At 43.6% G+C, this 24,199-nt stretch overlaps 1 protein-coding gene across 2 annotated transcripts in view; it reads right to left on the bottom strand.

Moving 5' to 3' along the window:
* NAMPT (nicotinamide phosphoribosyltransferase) overlaps nucleotides 1-22,396 on the bottom strand; it is a 92,841-nt gene extending 70,445 nt beyond the window's left edge. For both annotated transcript variants that reach the window (XM_056573562.1, XM_056573561.1), the window contains exon 1: nucleotides 22,206-22,396. In XM_056573562.1, the coding sequence (XP_056429537.1) occupies nucleotides 22,206-22,254 (49 nt within the window). In that variant the 5' untranslated portion in view covers nucleotides 22,255-22,396. The remainder of the gene's footprint in view (nucleotides 1-22,205) is intronic.
* Between the last annotated feature and the right edge of the window lie 1,803 nt (nucleotides 22,397-24,199).

The raw sequence follows: 24,199 nt of genomic DNA on the forward strand, positions 1-24,199 counted from the left end.
TATATCATTAATTAAACCGCTCGGTCAATGGCGTGCGCGCAAAAAAATTCCAAAGTCCAAAATAGTGCATTTTTGGTCACTTTTTATATCATTTAAAAATGAATAAAAAGTGATCAATAAGTCCTATCAATGCAAAAATGGTACAGTTAAAAACTTCAGATCACGGCGCAAAAAATGAGCGCTCATACCGCCCCATACACGGAAAAATAAAAAAGTTATAGGGGTCAGAAGATGACAATTTTAAACGTATTAATTTTCCTGCATGTAGTTATGATTTTTTCCAGACGTCCGACAAAATCAAACCTATATAAGTAGGGTATCATTTTAATCGTATGGACCTACAGAATACATATCAGGTGTTATTTTTACCGAAAAATGTACTACGTAGAAACGGAAGCCCCCAAAAATTACAAAACAGCGTTTTTTTCTTCAATTTTGTCGCACAATGATTTTTTTTTCCCGCTTCACCATAGAATTTTGGGCAAAATGACTGACGTCATTACAAAGTAGAATTGGTGGCGCAAAAAATAAGCCATCATATGGATTTTTAGGTGTAAATTTGAAAGAGTTATGATTTTTTAAAGGCAAGGACCAAAAAACGAAAAAGCAAAAACGGAAAAACCTCCGGTCCTTAAGGGGTTAAAATGGCAGAACTTTATAGTGTGAAAGCCACCTACATTTTTTTTTTTCTTTCTTTCTGTTTTCCAGTCGCCACTGCACCATATGATTTATAAAATAAAATTCACAACTTTTTTCAGGCCTGGTCATTATGAGGTTAAAATGCTTGAAACTGAAGTCAAATTGAAGATGGCACTGTCTTTATTTTCAGTATGGTTCCCAGGTGCATAGAAACCTCACCTCTGACATATTGTCCATACCTTGAGAACATAAAATATTTGTACTATCTTGTGAAAAGTGGCCGACACCTGATATTCTAATTACAATTTATCAGTAGATATACAAAAAAAATAAAAAAAATTAACACATAATGTGCTGGATTATCCTTGGGCTACACTAACTGCAAAAGCAATGTATAATAGAAGCTACCTGTAGCTACACACTTAAATGATAACTGGAAAACTTAGCATTCTGGTTAAACATGTTTAACTGGTATTAAAAGCCTATGCTTTCTTAAAGGGGTACTCCACTGGAAAACTTTTTCTCTAAATCAACTGGTGCCAGAAAGTTAAACAGATTTGTAAAGGATTTCTATTAAAACTTCTTAATCCTTCCAGTACTTCTCAGCTACTGTATGATCCACAGGAAGTTCTTTTCTTTTTGCATTTCCTTTCTGTCAGACCACAGTGCTCTCTGCTGGTGCCCATGTCCATGTCAGGAACTGTCTAAGTGTAATAATTCAGGAACTGTCTAAGTGTAATAATTCCTGCCAAAAAACTATGGTGTTAAAATACTCGCTGTACCCCCTAGCGAATACCTTGAGGGGTCTTGTTTTTAAAATGGGGTCATTTGGGGGGGGGGGGGGGTGTTCCTATGTTCTACTACCTTTTAATTTCTGCAAACCTTGCATAGCACATAAAAAAAGATGTACTTTTCAAATTTTCTAAATTTAAAGTTAAATTGTTAGGCTTCTAACTAATTTAAAATGTTAATTAAAACCTAAAAAATGACATCAAAATAAAGTAGACATCTGAAAGTATAAGTTTCATAAACTATTTGGTCAGTATGTATAAATATATGCAACCAATTAGTGTTAAAATAGCAAAAAATCTAAATTTTTTGTAAAAATTTCATGATTTTTTGCATTGTAAAAAAAAAACTACAAATGATATCGGCTTACTTTTACTATGTACATGAAGGACGACTTGTGACAAAAAAACAACGTCAGAATTATCGTGATTGGCAAAACGTTACCAGAGTTATTCTTTAATAAAGACAGACATCCCCGATTTGAAAAAACAGGCCTGGTCTTTCAGGGGCGTACAGGTTTATTTGCATTGGTCCTTAAGGGGTTAAACTTTATACTTGGAGGTGTGTAAACTCCATATGTAATGTGCCTTAAACATCTTCCAGGAAGCATTAAGGAGCACCTGTGAGGACGGCAACTATATCAGCCAACTTAGGTGGGACTTTTAGTCTCCTCCCATAGTATGTGTGTGCTTGTAGCCACACTGGAGGTAACTGGGAGGAGGCTGTAAGTCGGCCTAATGCTGCCGTAATTGCCCGCTAGCCCCTGGTTTTGCTTATCACACACAGGTAGGTTAGTGTTAAGTCCCGTGCCACTTGAGAAACCTTGGCGTTGGTGTGCGGGCTCTGGTGTGTCCTTCATATAAGGATATACTGGATAATGTCTCAATTTTAACATCAGTGTTGAGGGATAGCCAATGTCACTGTATACATCTACCACAGTAGTGTACCTAAATTCCTGTATTAACCGCTAGCCGGTTGGGGACCGGAGCCGGATGCCTGCTGAAATCGTTCAGCAGGCATCCCGGCATATCGCCCAGGGGGGGGTCATTATGCCCCCCCTCCCCCATGTTGGCGATGGCCGCAGATCGCTGGACAATTCAGTCCAGCGATCTGCGACGATTCCGGGTCAATCGGGTCTCGGGTGACCCGGAATTACTGGCTGATCGGGGCCGTCTCTGACGGCTCCGAACAGCCATAGCCTGAAGGGGTGAGGTGGCACTGGTGCCACCTCACGATCGCCCTTATTCGTCGGCTGGATTACCGGCCGACTAATCAGGGCGCCTGCTGCGGGTGTCACTCCCGCAACCCGCTCCGCCCATCTTCCGGAGGATGTGAGCGGGTGCGGGACGTGCACCCCGGGAGCTGGGGACCCCGATCCCCGGCGTCAATGTTGGGACCGGGGCCCCAGGAGCGGCGGCGGGACTGACCTGTGTGCAGGCAGCAGTAGGAGGTGAGTGACAGCCTCCTGCTGTTGCTTAGCAACAGCTCCCAGCATGCAAAAAGGGCATGCTGGGAGCTGTAGTTATGCAACAGCAGGAGGCAGACCACCAAAACTCCCAGAATTCCCTTATGGGCATGCTGGGACTTATGGTTTTGCAACAGCTGGAGGCACATTTTTTCTATGGAAAAGTGTACCTTCAGCTGTTGTATAACTACAACTCCCAGCTTGCACAAACAGCTAGAGTGCATGCTGGGAGTTGTAGTGGTGCATCTGCTGGTTGCATAACTACAACTCCCAGCATGCCCGTTGGCTGTCGGTGACTGCTGAGAGTTGTAGTTTTGCAACAGCTGGATGTTCCCCCCCCCCAATGTGAACATACAGGGTACACTCACATGGGCAGAGGTTTACAGTAAGTATCTGGCTGCAAGTTTGAGCTGTGGCAAATTTTCTGCCGCAGCTCAAGCTGCCAGCGAGAAACTACTGTGAACCCCCGCCCATGTGACTGTACCCTAAAAACACTACACTACCAAAAAATAAAATAAAAAGTAAAAAACACTACATATACACATACCCCTATATAGCCCCCCTCCCCAATAAAAATGAAAGTGTCTGGTACGCCACTGTTTCCAAAACGGAGCCTCCAGCTGTTGCAAAACAACAACTTCCAGTATTGTCGGACAGCCGTTGACTGTCCAGGCATGCTGGGAGTTTTGCAACAGCTGGAGGCACCCTGTTTGGGAATCACTGGCGTAGAATTCCCCTATGTCCACCCCTATGCAATCCCTAATTTAGGCCTCAAATGCGCATGGCGCTCTCACTTTGGAGCCCTGTCTTATTTCAAGGCAACAGTTTAGGGTCACATATGGGGTATCGCCGTACTCGGGAGAAATTGTGTTACAAAATTTGGGGGGGGTATTTTCTGCTTTTACCCTTTTTAAAAATGTAAAATTTTTGGGAAAACAAGCATTTTAGGTAAAAAAAATTTTTTTTTTTTTTTTTACATATGCAAAAGTCGTGAAACACCTGTGGGGTATAAAGGTTCACTTAACCCCTTGTTACGTTCTCTGAGGGGTCTAGTTTCCAAAATGGTATGCCATGTGGTTTTTTTTTTTTGCTGTCCTGGCACCATAGGGGCTTCCTAAATGCGGCATGCCCCCAGAGCAAAATTTGCTTTCAAAAAGCCAAATGTGACTCCTCCTCTTCTGAGACCTGTAGTGCGCCAGCAGAGCACTTTTCATCCCCATATGGGGTATTTTCTGAATCGGGAGAAATTGGGCTTCAAATTTTTAGGGGTATTTTCTGCTATTACCTTTTATAAAAATGTAAAATTTTTGGGAAAACAAGCATTTTAGGTAAAAAATATTTTTTTTTTACCATTTGCAAAAGTCGTGAAACACCTGTGGGGTATTAAGGCTCACTTTATCCCATGTTACATTCCCCGAGGGGTCTAGTTTCCAAAATGGAATGCCATGTGGGTTTTATTTGCTGTTCTGGCACCATAAGGGCTTCCTAAATGCAACATGCCCCCCAAAAACCATTTCAGAAAAACTTACTCTCCAAAATCCCCTTGTTGCTCCTTACCTTCTGAGCCCTCTACTGCGTCCGCCGAACACTTTACATAGACATGAGATATGTGCTTACCCGAGAGAAATTGGGCTACAAATACAAGTAAAAATTCTCTCCTTTTACCCCTTGTAAAAATTCAAAAATTGGGTATACAAGAACATGCGAGTGTAAAAAATGAAGATTTAGAATTTTCTCCTTCACTTTGCTGCTATTCCTGTGAAACACCTAAAGGGTTAAAATGCTGACTGAATGTAATTTTGAATACTTTGGGGGGTGTAGTTTTTATAATGGGGTCATTTATGGGGTATTTCTAATATGAAGACCCTTCAAATGCACTTCAAACCTGAACTGGTCCCTGAAAAATATCGAGTTTGAAAATTTTGTGAAAAATTGGAAAATTGCTGCTGAACTTTGAAGCCCTCTGGTGTCTTCCAAAAGTAAAAACTTGTCAATTTTATGATGCCAACATAAAGTAGACATATTGTATATGTGAACCAAAAAAAATGTATGCGTAATATCCATTTTCCTTACAAGCAGAGAGCTTCAAAGTTAGAAAAATGCAACATTTTCTAATTTTTCATCAAATTTACAGATTTTTCACCAAGAAAGGCTGCAAGTTACAACAAAAATTTACCACTATGTTAAAGTAGAATATGTCACGAAAAAATAATCTCGGAATCAGAATGATAACTAAAAGCATTCCAGAGTTATTAATGTTTAAAGTGACAGTGGTCAGATGTGCAAAAAACGCTCTGGTCCTTAAGGCCAAAATGGGCTTGGTCCTAAAGGGGTTAAAATACTGGAAGGATTAAGATTTTTTAATAGAAGCAATTTACAAATCTAGTCAACTTTCTGGCACCAGTTGATTAAAAAAAAAAATACAATAAATGTTTTCCAGTGGACAATGAATCCAAGCCATAATGATACAGCAAATACTACAAGAACTGCACACTCATGATGAAACAGTAACACATTAGTACAGAAGGTCCCTTATATTTTATTATTAGATCATTAAACACCAAGGATACCTCCAGTTTATGACTTTTTCCCTTTTATTTCCTCTATCCAACAAGTACAAATATAAAAATAAATACAGTACACATTAATTTTGATGTATAACCCCTTCATTCCTCACACCCACCCTCTTGGCACTAACAGACACAAAAAAAAAAAAAAAATCTTAAAATTGCATTAATATCCGTCTGCTACATTCCCCATGTACTTTGAAAGTCCTTTAGACCCTTCCCCGACTCCCTGCTACGGCCCTTCTCATATTCCCTCACCTTCTTGAGGAGGTTCTTCCAGTAGCTCAGGGCCTCTGACGAGAACCACCCTTTTAAGATCAGATTTTTTGCCAAGTAAAAAGTCCTGACATCTCCCAAAATTACCACCTTTGGCGAGGCTATGACTTTAATAACGAACAGAAGCTTTATAAAAGCAGAAATACTGCATTCCAAAATTCCTTGGCCAAGATTTATCAAACTGTGAGAAATTTTTTTTAGAGATTTTCCCACAACAACCAATCACAGCTCAGATAACGAGCTCTGGTAAAGTGAAAGCTGAGCTGTGGTTGGTTGCTGTGAGGAAATAACTCCACTTTTTCTCTCACAGTTTGATAAATCTGGGCCCTTAACTTTTGTACAATCCCATATCAAATGGAAGAAATTAGCCTGTTCTATTTTACACTTGGGGCATCTGTTATCATCCCTACACTTCATTTTCCATAATGGGAAAGTAAAATAATAAAGCCTAAGAATCACTCTTATAGGGGTACTCCACCCCTAGACATCTTATCCCGGGGGTCCCGCCGCTGGGGAACCCCGCAATATAGCATGCGTCACCCACCTATTTCTGCTCTGGAAGCGCTGGAGGGTCTGGCGACGTCACGCCCCCTCCCATAGACTTGCATTGAGGGGGCGGGGCGTGACGTCACACGGGGGGCAGAGTCGTGACGTCACGAACTTCTGTTCCCGTGTTCGGGACCCAGACCCTCCAGCACTTCCGGAGCAGAAACAGGTGGGTGCCGCATGCTATATTGCGGGGAGTCCCCAGCGGCGGAACCCCCGCTATCTGGGTATATTGATATTGTTTATTCAATGTGCAATATTCAGGGATCTTCAACATACGCTTCCACTCCCAACCACTTATCCCACCTACTTCACTTTCCAACTAAATTTTTTACAAAATCAACCCCTTTGAAATTATATATTTTCGCCACAAATTTTCAAGTTTTATGACTTTAAAATGACAGAGATGGTATTAAAATATGCATAAAAATAGTGCAGACACTTTTTTTTATTTTTTTTATTTTATTTCAACCAAAGTAAAAACGTGGACAGATTTGCTCCCCTCTGCAGGTGGGTTATGTGAAAGGCCGCTCTGCAGTAGCTAATTTACAGAAGGTCATTGTGGTACTGGACGAGATACATATACGGCCGGCGCTCCATACCTCTCCTGCCATTTTATCAATAGATGCCAAAAAGGCTTTTGACCATGTGAGGTGGGAGTGGCTGTGGTCGGTCTTGTCGCAGATGGGATTTCGGGGTCTGTTTTTTAGAAATCTCTCTATATGCTGCTCCGGTGGCTAGGATTGCAAGCAGGACTACCTTTCTTTCCTCAGAAGGGGACCAGACAGGGGTGCCCGCTTTCCCCCCTGCTGTTCAATCTGGCCATAAAATCCCTCTTTAGGATTTCAGCATGGGATTCAACAGTGGGGATATCAAGGTGGTGGTGGTGGGGGGGGGGTGTATGGTTGTTTCGCATTCCTTATTTGCGGATGATCTTTTGCTATTTTTGAAGGACCCAGTGAGTTCTCTTCCTGTGATTTTTGATCTGTTTTTTTAAGAGTGTTCTGTTGAATCTATCCCCACATGGGACTAGTCATGTTGCTGCTGATCTACCCTACCTATCATGTTGCCCACCTCCTCCCTGAAATATTTGGGTGGGGAGGACTGCATATTCCTTGTACAACGCGAATTTCCCTCCTCTGATTCATAAAATGACCTCTGAACTGCGTTGGTGGGAATTCCTACCTCTCCCTTTGCTGGCTCGCTGTTATCTACTAAAAATGCTACGTTTTTCTAAGTTACTTTATCTGTTGCAAACTATTCCAGTCCCGTTGCCTGGAGACTCTTACCTCATCTTTTACGAGATTTGTGGGCTAATAAAACGTCCCCAAATTGCCTTGAGGAAATTAATGTTGCCCAGGGCAAGGGGGGGGGGGGGCTTGAATTTTCCTGATATTAGACACTATAACGTGGCTGGCCTCTTCCGTCACAGTATCGATTGGCTTAGGGTTAGCGGCTTCTATTCTAATACTGCTCTGGAAGCTGCCCTATTGGGCCGCGTGGCTCTTGCAGATCTTTTGCATACTAAATTCGGGGCATTGCCACGACATATCAAGCATAGCCTTATTCTCCGACACACTATAGCAGCTTGGAAGATTTGCAGGGCGGCCATGAAGCTCCCCTTTGCTCTAAGAAAACATATGCCCCTTTGGGGGTCACCCAGAATTCCCTCAGGGTCGAGAGAACAGCAGGTACAAGCGGTGGAGGGAGGCGGGGATACACACGGTTAGCCATCTTTTTCACCAGAATGAACAGCACTTCCTCACAATCTTAATACATAGCGAGAATGGTCAGAAATACAGCAAGTACAATGATATATCCCTTTAACCCTTGTACTCCCTTGTACATCCCACTAAACATAGATCTAAACGAGACATTGTTTTACAAGTCTTATTCCAACATGACTATGTATTTTTCCCTTGATTACAAATTCTCCATATATCTAATAGACCCACTTCATCACAAGTTTTTCAGTGGGATTTGACAATACCAGTTTTCCTTCATAGAAACATAGAATGTGTTGGCAGATAAGAACCATTTGGCCCATCTAGTCTGCCCAATAATAGTCTGCCTTCGTGTTTGACATTTTCAGCCTACCTATATTTTCGTTCATTACACAGTTTACATCCCCTTAAATAAAAAGGGGACATTCTTTGACCCCCTGCCAAAACCTACATATAATTTTGAGAACATCGGATGTGTACGGTGGAGGTATGTATACAAATGCCAAAGTGCATATAAATTTTTGTTCTCTGTGTCTAATTTTTTTTTTTATATATCTCCCAATTAACTTTTTTTGTGCATCATAACTGTGACCCCTCTCAAACAAGAGGTAAAAAAAAAACGAGTGATAATGATGTGAAATATAATTTTTTACGGTAACGGTTCTCAGTGATGACGAAAATTTGGGATTTGATGACCGTTTTCAAGGACACTACCTGGTATCTTTCAGGGGCTATAATGGGCTCTTTGGGTAGACTCTTGATTACTGGGGGGGCCTTAGGAAGGTTGTGTGGAGTCTTCTGGGTTTGGCGCACTTTTTCTTCTTTTGGGGTTTGACTGGACCATGCTACGTTTCGGTGCACTTTTTTCTGACTTTGGATTGCTCTTGGATATGCGTTTAGACCTCCTGTTTTTCCTCTTTTGAGGATATGGAAGCTACTTGGTGGGTTGTGGATTTTGGTAATTTTTCTTTATGTCACGTTTTAGCTGCATTATTTGTGTTCTCTATTATGTCTACGTTTTATTATTTTTTTCTTTTTTTTACCCTCGGGGAAATGTCCCGAGTATGTCTTGTCTGTTATATTGAAAAAACTAAAAATAGGTTTTAAAAAAATAAAAAATAAAAAGGTGGACAGATTAGTAAGTTTGGTACAGAGCAGCAAGATATTAGAAGATTCTGTTATACTTGCTGAAAATTCATCTATCCCTTTGATGAGTGAAGAGGGACAAAAACAAAAGCTGTTAACCCCTTTAGGACACTCGCCGTAAATGTACGTACATTTATGGTGGGGCTCTGCTGCGCTAGCTTCATTCACGGTGGGTCCCGGCGGCTGTAAGCAGCCGCAGACCCGCCGGTAATGGACATCTGCAATCGCGCTGATGTCTGCCATTAACCCCATGCAGTGATCAATACAGATCACGGCATCTACGGCACCTAAAATGGCTGATCTGATCACCTGTGCCATTGCCACAGGGGATCAGATCAGCCAAGATGGCAAACAGAGGTCCCCTCACCTGCCTCCGTCCATCTCTCGAGGTCTTTTGCACTGATCTGCCTTTCAGCAGGCCAGAGCAGAAGATCGACGATAATACTGATCAGTGTTATGCCCTATGCATAGCACTGAACAGTATTAGCAATCAAGTGAGTGCTATTAGTCCCCTTTGGGAGACTAAAAAAAAAAAAAAAGTGTAAAATAAATGTAAAAAAAAAAAAAAAAAAAAAAAATTTAAAGTGAAAAGAAAAAAAAAAAAAAAAAAACATTTGGTATCATCGCGTGAGTAAATGTCAGAACTATAAAAATATGTTAATGATACCCTATGGCAAACTGCATAAACGTGTATATATGTATATATATATTATATATTTTTTTTTTCCCAACATTTCAGCTTTTTTGTCACAAACTGCATAAAAAATTTATGAAAATCAATCAAAAAAAGACATACGCAAAAGTGGTACTAAAAACAAACTACAGATCATGGAGCAAAAATTGTATTTACAAAAAAAGTACAGATTTTTGTAAAAAAATAAAAAAAGTAATTTTTTAAAAATCAGTACAATAATAGTAACCATGGGTATCATTTTAGTCGTATTGACCCAGAGAATAAAGAAAACCTGAAAATTTGACTGAAGTGTACAACGTGGAATCATTTTTTGGGTTTACCATACATTTTAGGGTAAAATGAGTGATGTCACTACAAAGAACAATTGGTCACGCAAAAAACAAGCCCTCATATGGGTATGTGAATGGAAATATAAAAAAAGTTATGGATTTTAGAAGACTAGGAGGAAAAAAAAAAAAAAAACTAAAAATGCAAACATTTACCGTATTTATCGGGGTATACCACGCACCGCCTATAACACGCACCCTCATTTTACCAAGGATATTTGGGTAAAAAAAGTTTTTTACCCAAATATCCATGATAAAATGAGGGTGCGTGTGTGCGCGTGTATACCCCGATATACCCCCAGGAAAGGCAGGGGGAGAGAGGCCGTCGCTGCCCGCTTCTCTCCCCCTGCCTTTCCTGGGGTCTAGAGCGCTGCTGTCGGCCCTTTTCACCCCCTGGTTATCGGCGCCGCTGCCCGTTCTGTCCCCCTGACTATCGGTGCCGGCGGCGATAGCCAGGGGGAGAGAAGGGGCAGCGGCACCCATTGCCGGCGCCGCTGCCCCGTTGCCTCCCCCCATCCCCGGTGGCATAATTACCTGAGTCGGGTCCGCGCTGCTCCAGGCCTGAGTCGGGTCCGCGCTGCTCGGGTCCGCGCTGCTCCAGGCCTCCGTCGTTGCTATGCGCTGAACGGCGCGGTGCATGACGTCAGAGCGCCGTGCATAGCAACGACGCTGGGGACCAGCGTCGTTGCTATGCACGGCGCGGCGCTCTGACGTCATGCGCCGCGCCGTTCAGCGCATAGCAACGACGGAGGCCTGGAGCAGCGCAGACCCGATTCAGGTAATTATGCCACCGGGGATGGGGGGAGGCAACGGGGCAGCGGCGCCGGCAATGGGTGCCGCTGCCCCTTTTCTCCCCCTGGCAGTCGGCGCCGCTTCTCTCCCCCTGGCTATCGGCGCCGGCACCGATAGTCAGGGGGACAGAACGGGCGATAACCAGGGGGTGAAAAGGGCCGACAGCAGCGCTCTAGACCCCAGGAAAGGGCAGGGGAGAGAAGCGGGCAGCGACGGCCTCTCTCCCCCTGCCTTTCCTGGGGGGGTATCGGCGTATAACACGCACACAGACTTTAGGCTAAAAAATTTAGCCTAAAAAGTGCGTGTTATACGCAGATAAATACGGTAATTGTCTGTGTCCTTAAGGTTAAAATGGTCTGTGTCCTTAAGGGGTTAAAATAGCAAGGAACCCTAAGGCTTTTCTCACACAGCAGGGGGGAAAAAAATAAAAATAAAAAATCGCTGAAAAATTCAGCTTGGAAATCCCGCAAAATACAGTGCATATTGGGGTTTATTTACTAAGAGTGAAGTTTTCTTTGTCGATTTTGATTCCCAACAGGTATTTTTCAAAAGGTATTTATTAATTTTTTTTCACTTTTCCCTACGTTAAAATGTTTTTATTTATTTTTTTACAACTGTTCAATCCACCACATTTTCTGTGGAAACCTTAGTTAATACAGTCAGGTCCATAAATATTGGGACATTGACACAATTCAAAAATTTTTGGCTCTATACACCACCACGATGGATTTGAAATGAAACACACAAAATGGGCTTTAACTGCAGATTGTCAGCTATAATTTAAGGGTATTTACATCCAAATCAGGTGAACAGTGTAGGAATTACAACAGTTTGAATATGTGCCTCCCACTTGTTAAGGGAGAATAATAATCATAAATCAAACTTTCACTTTAATACGTTGTTGCAAATCCTTTGCAGTCAATTACAGCCTGATGTCTAGAACGCATAGACATCACCAGACGCTGGGTTTCATCCCTGGTGATGATCTGCCAGGCCTTTACTGCAACTGTCTTCAATTCCTGCTTGTTCTGGGAGCATTTTCCTTTCAGTTTTGTCTTCAGCAAGTCAAGTGCTTGCTCAATCGGATTCAGGTCAGGTGATTGACTTGGCCATTGCATAACATTCCACTTCTTTCCCTTAATAAACTCTTTGGTTGCTTTTGCAGTATGCTTTGGGTCATTGTCCATCTGCACTGTGAAGCGCCATCCAATGAGTTCTGCAGCATTTTGCTGAATATGAGTAGATAATATCGCCCGAAACACTTCAGAATTCATCTTGCTGCTTTTGTCATCAGTCACATCATCAATAAATACAAGAGAAGCAGTTCCATTGGCAGCCATACATGCCCACTATGCCAGGACACTACCACCACCATGCTTAGGATCATATTCCTTTCCTTCTCCATACTCTTCTCTTCCCATCATACTGGTACAAGTTGATCTCGGTCTCATCGGTCCATGGGATGTTGTTCCAGAACTGCGAAGGCTTTTTTTAGATTTCGTTTGGCAAACTCTAATCTGGCCTTCCTGTTTTTGAGGCTCACCAATGGTTTCAATCTTTTTTTTATATTTTTATTAAATTTCCAATCAATTTTAACAACAGACAATTAAAACAGTCCAGAGAAAACTCTCCCCACCTGCACCAAAATGACATTCAGATTATAGGACCAAACATATACAGAATCAAAGGGATATTCCAAATTCAAGGATCATAGACTCCTATAAGTACAGGAGTGAGGAGACTCCTCACCAGATCAACATCACATTAACACCAGACTACAGACCTACCATTCACACACCACAACATATCCTGGGAGCTCGCCAGCTATCCACATTACCACCTTAAGGCTGGGAGGTCCCACGAACCAGAGGATCAGTAGAAACATCCAACAGCATCCACACCGTGTCAAATTTTTTGGGGCATTTCCGACTTACATACAAAACATGATATAGAGGAACATATTTATTCACTAGGGCTATCGATCGGGACAGAGGAGGGGTTGTCACGTCCTTACAGGCCATCACTATGACCTTGCATGCAAAAAACAAAAGGAAACTGATCAATATGCACCTATAAGAACCCGTCACTAAACCATTAATAACTCCCAAACATACTTCCAGCATCAAAACAAGGGGGCATTCTAAATGGTCTGACAAGAATTACATCACCTCCCTCCAGAAGGGCACAACACAAGAGCAAGTCCACACCGCGTGCAGAAAAGTACCTCTCTCCCGCCCACACATAAACATCCGACCCGAGACTCCCATGCGACGAAGTCTAACAGGAGTATAATACAAACGGAGGACGAACCTGGATTGAATGAGCATATCTCAGGCACTAAACCACCTTAGGGTAATACGTCTTAACTACTTCCTTCCACATGTCTCCAGAGAGATGAGGAATATCCTCAACCCACTTTAACTGTGTAAGAGCAAACAGGTCTGGACCCACTGATTGCAATAAAGCATAACTCTGGGTGAGAGGCTTAGCCAGGTCGGCGGTCCCCAAGAGCAACTCCAAATCATTAAACACAGGGGTTACTTCCAGTGAACCAAACTCCATATAGACCGCATGTCGCAACTGGATATACCTGAAGTGGGCATCCTGAGGGACATGAAAACGTTCTCTAACTTCAGCAAAAGAAGGAAAGACACAGTCATCTCCAAACAAGTTTGAGTCCCTGGGAGCTACAAAATCCTGCTGCCTCTAACTCCCACAGGTGTTCCAAATGAGGATTACCCCATGGGGTGCCCTAGGAGACATCACCGGCTGCGGAAAACGCCCAGAGACCACCGAACAGACCACTGCCACCGTCTTAATAGGAGCTGGCAAGGAGAAAAAAAGGAAACATACCTCTATAATGTATTAGTCAGTGTTCTCATAGGAACCCATGAGAGCCCCTGCCAGAGATGTGAAAGAATTAGAAAGGTCAAGGTGGATCCACCGGGCCACATACACCAGCTGTGAAGCTAGAAAATAATTATAAATACTAGGAGCGGCAAGTCCCCCTCGCTGCCTTGCAGAATCATTTTAAAAAGTCCTACATCGGTATTGATTAGTTGCTTACTTTTGGCCCTATACATATTCGGGGAGATTTATCAAAACCTGTGCAGAGAAAAAGTTGCTGAGTTGCCCATAGCAACCAATCAGATCCCTTCTTATATTTTTGACAAGGCCTCTGCAAAATAAAAGAAGCGCTCTGATTGGTTGCAATGGGCAACTAGTCAACTTTTCCTCTGCACAGGTTTTGATAAATCTCCCCAATTACGTTTGCAGGTCTGATAGCTGTCAAACTGTCTTTAATACAAGTGCAGCTACTAGAACATAAATTCACAGAATATTCTATAGCATAGGGCTGGGCGGTATACCGATTCATACCGAATACCGAAATTTTTGTGCTGCACGATATGAATTTAACCCATACTGCAATACTGGTTTGGCCCCTCCCCCTTGGGAATGAATGAATCAGCCCAGCGCTGCGCTGTCCCCAAATAGGTGAACTAATCCTATGTGACCTGCGAGCGCTGTTCTGCCCCCCCACCCCAATTAACCCCTTAAGGACGCAGGACGTAAATGTACGTCCTGGTGAGGTGGTACTTAACGCACCAGGACGTACATTTACGTCCTAAGCATAACCACGGGCATCGGAGCGATGCCCGTGTCATGCGCGGCTGATCCCGGCTGCTGATCGCAGCCAGGGACCCGCCGGCAATGGCCCAACGCCCGCGATCTCGCGGGCGTCCGCCATTAACCCCTCAGGTGCCGGGATCAATACAGATCCCGGCATCTGCGGGAGTTCGCGATTTAAATGAACGATCGGATCGCCCGCAGCGCTGCTGCGGGGATCCGATCATTCATAACGCCGCACGGAGGTCCCCTCTCCTTCCTCCGTGCGGCTCCCGGCGTCTCCTGCTCTGGTCTGTGATCGAGCAGACCAGAGCAGGAGATGACCGATAATACTGATCTGTTCTATGTCCTATACATAGAACAGATCAGTATTAGCAATCATGGTATTGCTATGAATAGTCCCCTATGGGGACTATTCAAGTGTAAAAAAAAAAATGTAAAAAAAATGTTAAAGTAAAAGTAAAAAGAAAGTGAAAAATCCCCTCCCCCAATAAAAAAGTAAAACTTCCGTTTTTTCCTATTTTACCCCCAAAAAGCGTAAAAAACATTTTTTATAGACATATTTGGTATCGCCGCATGCGTAAATGTCCGAACTATTAAAATAAAATGTTAATGATCCCGTACGGTGAACGGCGTGAACGAAAAAAAATAAAAAAAGTCCCAAATTCCTACTTTTTTAATACATTTTATTTAAAAAAAAGTTATAAAAAGTGTATTAAAAGTTTTTTATATGCAAATGTGGTATCAAAAAAAAGTACAGATCATGGCGCAAAAAATGAGCCCCCATACCGCCACTTATACGGAAAAATAAAAAAGTTAGAGGTCATCAAAATAAAGGGATTATAAACATACTAATTTGGTTAAAAAGTTTGTGATTTTTTTTAAGCGTAACAATAATATAAAAGTATGTAATAATGGGTATCATTTTAATCGTATTGACCCTAAGAATAAAGAACACATGTCATTTTTACCATAAATTGTACGGCGTGAAAACAAAACCTTCCAAAATTAGCAAAATTGCGTTTTTCGTTTTAATTTCCCCACAAAAATAGTGTTTTTTGGTTGCGCCATACATTTTATGATATAATGAGTGATGTCATTACAAAGGACAACTGGTCACGCAAAAAACAAGCCCTCATACTAGTCTGTGGATGAAAATATAAAAGAGTTATGATTTTTAGAAGGCGAGGAGGAAAAAATGAAAACGTAAAAATTAAATTGTCTGAGTCCTTAAGGCCAAAATGGGCTGAGTCCTTAAGGGGTTAATTATTAACCCAGTGCTGTCCTCATCAGGGTACTACTCATATGTCACCCGCATGTGCTGCCCTCCTCGTCCTGTTTGTTGCGGCCGCCGGCACTGACACTCTATACCAGTGGTCTCCAACCTGCGGACCTCCAGATGTTGCAAAACTACAACTCCCAGCATGCCCGGACAGCTGTTGGCTGTCCGGGCATGCTGGGAGTTGTAGTTTTGCAACATCTGAAGGTCCTCAGGTTGGAGACCACTGCTCTATACTGTGCGGTATCCCTATGCCCTGGCTGCAAAAAATAAAACTTTAACTCATCTCCCGTTGGTCCGGTACCGGCCTCACTTGTTTCCTGGGGACGGGAACGTCGGACAGCCGTCAGCCTATCACCGGCCGCAGCGATATTCCGCCTCGGCCGGTGACAGGCTGAGCCCACTGTCATGTAAGAAGCCGGCTTCTTACATGACAGTGGGCTCAGCCTATCACCGGCCGAGGCGGAACATCGCTGCGGCCGGTGATAGGCTGACGGCTCTCCGACGTTCCCGTCCCCAGGAAACAAGTGAGGCCGGTACCGGACCAACGGGAGATGAGTTTAAGTTTTATTTTTTGCAGCCCGGGCATAGGGATACCGCACAGTGCCAGCGCCGGCGGCCGCAACAAACAGGACGAGGAGGACAGCACTTGCGGATGATATGTTAGTATTTACCCCGATGGGGATGTGGGCTGATAATATTGGGGGGGGGTGGGGGGCTAGGAAATACCGTTATATACCGTGGAACCGCCAAAAGTTAAAAAAAAATACTGTGACACACACATTTGGTCATACCGCCCAGCCCTACTATAGCATCTAAATATTTTCAGATATGGGAAAACTTTTTATAAGATCACCTCAAAATACACCCCCCACAAAAAAAAATGCAAGCTTACATAAAACTTACAAAGGGGGATCAGATGTTTGTACAGTAGCCTGTAAGCTAAAAACATATTTCAATGAGAAAATGCCCACTGGACAACTACAACACTTTAAAGACAGAGGAGAAATACTATATTGGTACAAGACATGGACGATGGAACAGTTTTAGAACATGAAACATTTTCTGCGGACAGGCAACGCTGCTCATTGAGAGTCATGTAAATGCTATTCTAACACTGACCTTGGAGAAGCACTTTGCCCTGGACTAAAACTGCAAAGACTATATGACATTGCAACAAAGAAACCGCGAGAGTACAACTATGAATCAGGTTTCCTATGAAATCCAGTGAAAAGGACGCCACATATCCCTAGGTAAATAAATCGGCAGATACTATTAACGCATTGTAAACAGAGAATGAGGTTGTATGTCATTTTAACAATGTTCATACACCCTAATAAAGTACACAGGGGGTGGGATTATGAAGCAATTTGTTTATTCAGGAAATATTACTGTATCAGAAAAATATATCAACCAAAGTCAATCCATGAACCCTGGAACATTAGTAGTGTTCACATTCTGTGGTGATAGAAAAGCCACCATTCACATGAAGAGCATACACACCGGAAATGAGATCTTGACTGTCCCCTGTAATGTTACATGTTTAACTGTCTGGGAGTCACCCGTGTCTGTTATTTAGTGGTTATGGGACTTATCTCTGTCATGCACCCAGTTCTCTAGTCTCCTCTTGGGTCCCCATTGGTGTTTGATCACAGCGAGAGCCGTTCTACATCACAGACATATCTGCACACATTTACAGCAAAATAGTAAGGGTACGTTCAGACGTGTGGATTTACAGCGCGTATTTCGCTGCGGATCCGCTGCTGAAGGACCTCTATATGCTGCCTTTACATGTGCCTGCTCGGAGCGGCAATACACCGGTACGAGCAGGCACACTGCGATGAGCAAGTTGCCGCGCACATGCGCAGTATACTCGCACATCGCGCCAGCTCTCGGCCTAGCTCATAGAGCAGGGGGATCGGCCACGATGTGTGCGAGTACATCGCGCATGCACAGCGACTCGCACATCGCTTCAGTGTGTCTGCACGTAGCGGCATATTGCCGCTCCAAACAGGCAAATATAAAGGCAGCATACAGAGGTCATTCAGCGGTGGATCCGCAGCATAAAATACATTGTAAATCCGCTCGTCTGAACGTACCCCGACACTGGATCTTAAAACTGTGTCCAAATGTTAACTCCTTAACGACGCAGGACGTATATTTACGTCCTGCGCCAGCTCCCGCGATATGAAGCGGGATCGCGCCGCGATCCTGCATCATATCGCGTCAGTCCAGGCGCTCAACGGCCGGGACCCGCGGCTAATACCACACATCGCCGATCGCGGCGATGTGCGGTATTAACCCTTTAGAAGTGGCGGTCAAAGCTGACCGCCGCTTCTAAAGTGAAACTGAAAGTGACCCGGCTGCTCAGTTGGGCTGTTCGGGACCGCCGCGATGAAATCGCGGCGTCCTGAACAGCTGACCGGACACCGGGAGGGCCCTTACCTGCCTCCTCGGTGTCCGATCGACGAATGACTGCTCCGTGCCTGAGATCCAGGCAGGAGCAGTAAAGCGCCGATAATGCTGATCACAGGCGTGTAAATACACGCCAGTGATCTGTGTAAGAGATCAGTGTGTGCAGTGTTATAGGTCCCTATGGGACCTATAACACTGCAAAAAAATGTAAAAAAAAAAGTGTTAATAAAGGTCATTTAACCCCTTCCCTAATAAAAGTTTGAATCACCCCCCTTTTCCCATAAAAAAAACAAAACAGTGTAAAAAAATAAATAAATAAACATATGTGGTATCGCCGCGTGCTTAAATGTCCGAACGATAAAAATATATCATTAATTAAACCGCACGGTCAATGGCGTACGCGCAAAAAAATTCCAAAGTCCAAAAAAGCGTATTTTGGTCACTTTTTATACCATTAAAAAAATGAATAAAAAGTGATCAAAAAGTCCGATCAAAACAAAAATCATACAGATAAAAACTTCAGATCACGGCGCAAAAAATGAGTCCTCATACCGCCCTGTACGTGGAAACATAAAAAAGTTATAGGGGTCAGAAGATGACATTTTTAAACGTATACATTTTCCTGCATGTAGTTATGATTTTTTCCAGAAGTGCGACAAAATCAAACCTATATAAGTAGGGTATCATTTTAACCGTATGGACCTACAGAATAATGATAAGGTGTAATTTTGACCGAAATATGCACTGCGTAGAAACGGAAGCCCCCAAAAGTTACAAAATGGCGTTTTGTTTTTTTCGATTTTGTCGCACAATGATTTTTTTTTCCGTTTCGCCGTGCATTTTTGGGTAAAATTACTAATGTCACTGCAAAGTAGAATTGGCGACGCAAAAAATAAGCCATAATATGGATTTTTAGGTGGAAAATTGAAAGGGTTATGCTTATTAAAAGGTAAAGAGGAAAAAACGAAAGTGCAAAAACGGAAAAACCCTGAGTCCTTAAGGGGTTAATTTGTCCATCGTGGATGTGTCAGACAGGGTCATCACAATGTATCACACTTTATTAACCACTTTACATTATTAAAGAGCCTACTGAATCAAATGTTAGAGAGGCATGACTGCTTGGACCTCTACTATTTACCTGTTCCCTCCAGTTACAAGGCTGAGTTTTACTGGATCAGTGGTCAGACATGCACCCGCCTATTCATTCAGAATCCATGCCACTGATGAAAACAGAAAAGCACCAAGATATTGCTGATCAGATTTGCACATACAGCAAGAAGTCATTGCTGCAGTTCCTACACCAAGGGAAAATGACTATGACTCCAACCAGTCATACAGGAAGCAAACTAGAGTGAAAGTAAATCATAAGGGCTTTGTAAACTTGCCTTGTAAAGCACTGCCATAGGAAAAGTAAACTACTGTCTCTCAACAAGCAAACAGTCGAGTTACCAAGGCAGCCAAACGACGCCCCGCGAGTTCCGTGTACAGGTCTTATTAATTAGAATAGGGCTTGTCCACAGAACTCACTGGATGTAGTATGGCTACCTCAGCAACCCAAACACCTGGTGCCAGAAGCGTGAAATTACATGACTGGACTAACACTTAGAAATATAAAAAGGTTTTTATATCTTATTGGGAATTCTAAAATGGACTTCGAAACCTCCTCTGAAAATAATCATGTCACTAGTTTCATGCTCCCCTAACCACAAGCAGCATGAAACACTGACAGACTACCTTATTAGGCCCCTTTGACACTCACATTATGTCCCGTCAATAACGGACATCAAATTATTTTTTTGGGGGGGGATTTTGACGTCTGTCATTTTGATGGGTCATTACAGGCAATTATAGTCAATGGGGTCGGTCAGGTGATGCTATTTTCAGAGAGAACAGTGGGAGAAAAAAGACAATTAAAGCACTATTTTTTCTCCTGCTAATCGAGATCTTAAAGGGGTTATCCAGGAAAAAAAAAAAAACCACTATATATATATATATATATATATATATATATATATATATTCTCTATATCTCAACTGGCTCCAGAAAGTTAAACAGATTTGTAAATTACTTCTATAAAAAATCTTAATCCTTTCAGTACTAATGAGCTTCTGAAGTTAAGGTTGTTCTTTTCTGTCTAAGTGCTCTCTGATGACACGTGTCTCGGGAACCGCCCAGTTTAGAAGAGGTTTGCTTTGGGGATTTGCTTCTAAACTGGGCGGTTCCCGAGACACGTGTCATCAGAGAGCACTTAGACAGAAAAGAACAACCTTAACTTCAGAAGCTCATTAGTACTGAAAGGATTAAGATTTTTAATAGAAGTAATTTACAAATCTGTTTAACTTTCTGGAGCCAGTTGATATATAAAAAAAAGTTTTTTCCCGGATAACCCTTTTAAAATAACGGGCTTCACACTGCCGGAAACAAACGTAGCCGTACAACTTTCAAGCCGTACAACACGATTTTTCTATATAGTTTTGGATACTTTTTTTTTTTTTTTTAAACCGTACAGCAAACCGTGGCCATAGACTTTCCATTCAAAACCGTATGCACCATATTGTATATGGTTGTCTCAGTTTTTCACACCACACAGTTTTTTTTTTTCTGGACAGAAAACCGTGGCCTACTACGGTTTTTGGTCCAGGTGAAAAACCGTATTAACCCGTATACGTTGTTTTTGTTTTTTTTAACATGGGGGTCAATGGGAACCGTACAGACCTGTATGTGTGTACAGTTCCATCCAGTTTTTACCATACGGTTTTTGACTTTGCACAGTTTTTTTTTGGGGGGGGGGGGGGGGGGGGAATTTCAATCAAACAAGTGAAACTTTATTCATAATGGAGTGAAAAGTTCAAAGTGTACACTTTTTTTTTCTTAAAAAAAAAACAGATGCAACTGGACATCATTTTTCAAACCGTATACGGTTTTCAACGGTATACAGAAAACTTCGTACACACGTTTTGATACAGTTTAGTCAGGTTTTGAGGAATCTGTTTTTTGTTTTTTTTTATCAAAAACTGTATTGCAAAAACGTGGTGTGAACCCACCCTGAATCACTCATATAGCTATGCCGTTTCCTAACTTTGGCCAGGAACGCAGCTCCAAGTCATTGGGGTGGCGCAGCAACCCTGACTGAAAGATCTCAGCGGTCTTCAACCTGCGGACGTCCAGATGTTGCAAAACTACAACTCCCAGCATGCCCGGACAGCCGTTGGCTGTCCGGGCATGCTGGGAGTTGTAGTTTTGCAACATCTGGGAGGTCTGCAGGTTGAAGACCGCTGCTATATGCAAACATGGAGAAGTCAGGGAGGGTGCTTCACCGCTATGGTTACTCTGAAATGGCACAGCCTGCACAGTTGTGGTGGGGAAGCCTGGCAATGTTTCGTGTAGCTGTGGTTCAAGCAGCATGAAACTAGTGACAGGTTCCCTTCAACATTGGCCAGTCAGAGAAAAGCATTACACAACAGAATAGATCCCTAGGATGCTAGGAGTTGGGGTCACCAGACTTGTGTCTGTAATCCCAGCTTCACCCCCTCCATGACCTGAAGTAGCCTTACATGCTGAGCCCATAGACTTCTCCATTGTACAATGAGTGAGGAGAAGGACAGAACCTTGCACAACAGCCAGTCAGGGGCTTTTCACAATGCCAGTACTTCTCCCCGGCCACGCACACCCCTTCCTCACCAGGTGCACCACAGGCACAGCCGGGGTTTGTTTCATTGAGAGGCAGCCGTGTGATAGCCGGGCAGCTCCTGACCTTCACAGCACTGACACACGGGGGGCGCCATACTCTGTCACCACAGGATGCTCTCCAGCCCCGGCCCCACTCTCTGGCTGTAGCCGAGGAGGCCACGAACCCTCTGCAGCCCGCTATAGGTAAGTGTCCCGCAATGCATCCATCCCTGCCGCCCCGCAACGCTCACCTTGTACGAGTCTGTGGCCAGCAGGATATTGAACTCCGCTTCTCCACATTCCATGTCCGCACCGGTGACTGACAACACGCGACTATTCGATGAACAATACTGAACCGCGCCGCACTCCGTTCTTCAGTACCTTTCCTAGTGCCAGGCCAGGGGGCGGGGTCACAGCTGTGACGTCGATGGGAGGGGCCGTTTCTAAAACCTATTCACATTCAGCGTTGCTCACTGTCGGATGATCTACATTATTATTTTTTTTTTTTTTTCCTTCAAGAACGGTGACGTCATATCGGCAGCCGGGCACCGCCGTCATTGGATAGCTCGGGGCAGCGGGTGCGCCCACAAGCACGTGTGCCAGGCCCCGCCCCCGGAGCGCTGCCTGCTGCTGTCAGTTTGGTTTTTCTGTAAAGGGCGAACAAGTGTGTGGAGGAGAAATGAAAGTATGTGTCCCTGTGAGGGCGGTCGTGTTCCGGGAAAGGGCGCTACTCACAGGAATGTGTCCCAATAGCAGGTCTATGGGGCTGATCCATACACTTGTGCTATGACAGGATGCTGTGAGGTGAGGAAGGATTCTCTATGATGGAATTCCCGATCTCACAGTACTGGATCTTCAGGAAATGTTCACACTCAGGAAATAGCAAGGGATATTTAACCTCTTCAGGACACAGGGCGTATGGATACGCCCTGCATTCCGAGTCCTTAAGGACCAAGGGCGTATCCATACGCCCGTGGGAAATCCGGTCCCCACTGCTAGCCGATTGAGGATCGGAGCCGGATGCCTGCTGAAATCATTCAGCAGGCACCCCGGCACATCGCCCAGAGACCCCCATGTCGGCGATCGGAGAAAATCGCATGTCAATTCAGACATGCGATTTTCTCCATTTCCGGGCTGATCGGGTCTCTGGTGACCCGATCACCCGGAAAATAGGACTGATCGGAGTTGTCAGCAACAGCCCCGATCAGCCTAAGGGATAGGAGTAAGGTCGCAAAGCTGCGATCTCCTCCTATCCCCTGCCATTAGTCAGAACGGAGTTCTGACCAATGGCAGAGCAGGACAGGAGGTTGCCATGGCAACCCCCGTTCTGCCCACCCCTGGATGTCGAGGGGATCTGGGAAGAAGATGGAGGCCGTACCTGCAGGAGAAGATGCCTGGGGACCTGGGATCTTCGCTGGAGCCTGCTGGATCCTTGCTCAGGTAGGGAATCGACAGTGGGAGGGGGGAATTGAAAGTGAAAGTAAAACGATCTTTACTGTGGCAACCACTAGGAAGGCCAAACTCTCTGGGCATGCTGGGAGTTGTAGTTTTGCAACATCTGGAGGGTCGCAGTTTGGAGACCACTGTTACAGTGGTGCCCAAATGGTAGCCCTCCAGATGTTGCCAAACTACAACTCTCAGCATGCCTCGACATTCTGGGAGTTGTAGTTCTGTAACATCTGTCCCTTCAGATTTAGCAATTTTCATGAAATTTTTGAAAATTGCTGCTCTACTTTGAAGCCCTCTAATTTTTTCAAAAAGCAAAAATATGTCCATTTTATGACGCCAACATAAAGTGGACATATTGTATTTGTGAAGAAAAATAAGATTTATTTGGAATATCCATTTTCCTTACAAGCAGAGAGCTTCAAAGTTAGAAAAATGCAAAATTTTCAACATTTTCATGAAATTTGGGGATTTTTCACCAAAAAAGGATGCAATTAACGCCGAAAATTTACCACCAAAATAAAGTAGAATATGTCACGAAAAAACTGTCACAGAATATTTGGTAAAAGCGGGTAAATATTTGGTAAAAGGGCTCAGTCCTTAAGGTGAAAAAGGGCTGCGTCCTTAATGGGTTAAATTTTGCCTGTATAGGAAACAGGCAGAGAGCAAGCACAGCGCTCGTGCATGTGCAGCGCGGGAAATTTAAATATCCCCGCCCTTCTGCATCTCCCTCTCCTCATTCATGTGAACGTGCATACCGGACCACGCTGTGCCACGCTGCCCGGCCAGCATTGGTCCG

The sequence above is a fragment of the Hyla sarda genome, chromosome 4 (genome assembly GCF_029499605.1).
Source record: "Hyla sarda isolate aHylSar1 chromosome 4, aHylSar1.hap1, whole genome shotgun sequence".
NCBI lineage: Eukaryota > Metazoa > Chordata > Amphibia > Anura > Hylidae > Hyla > Hyla sarda.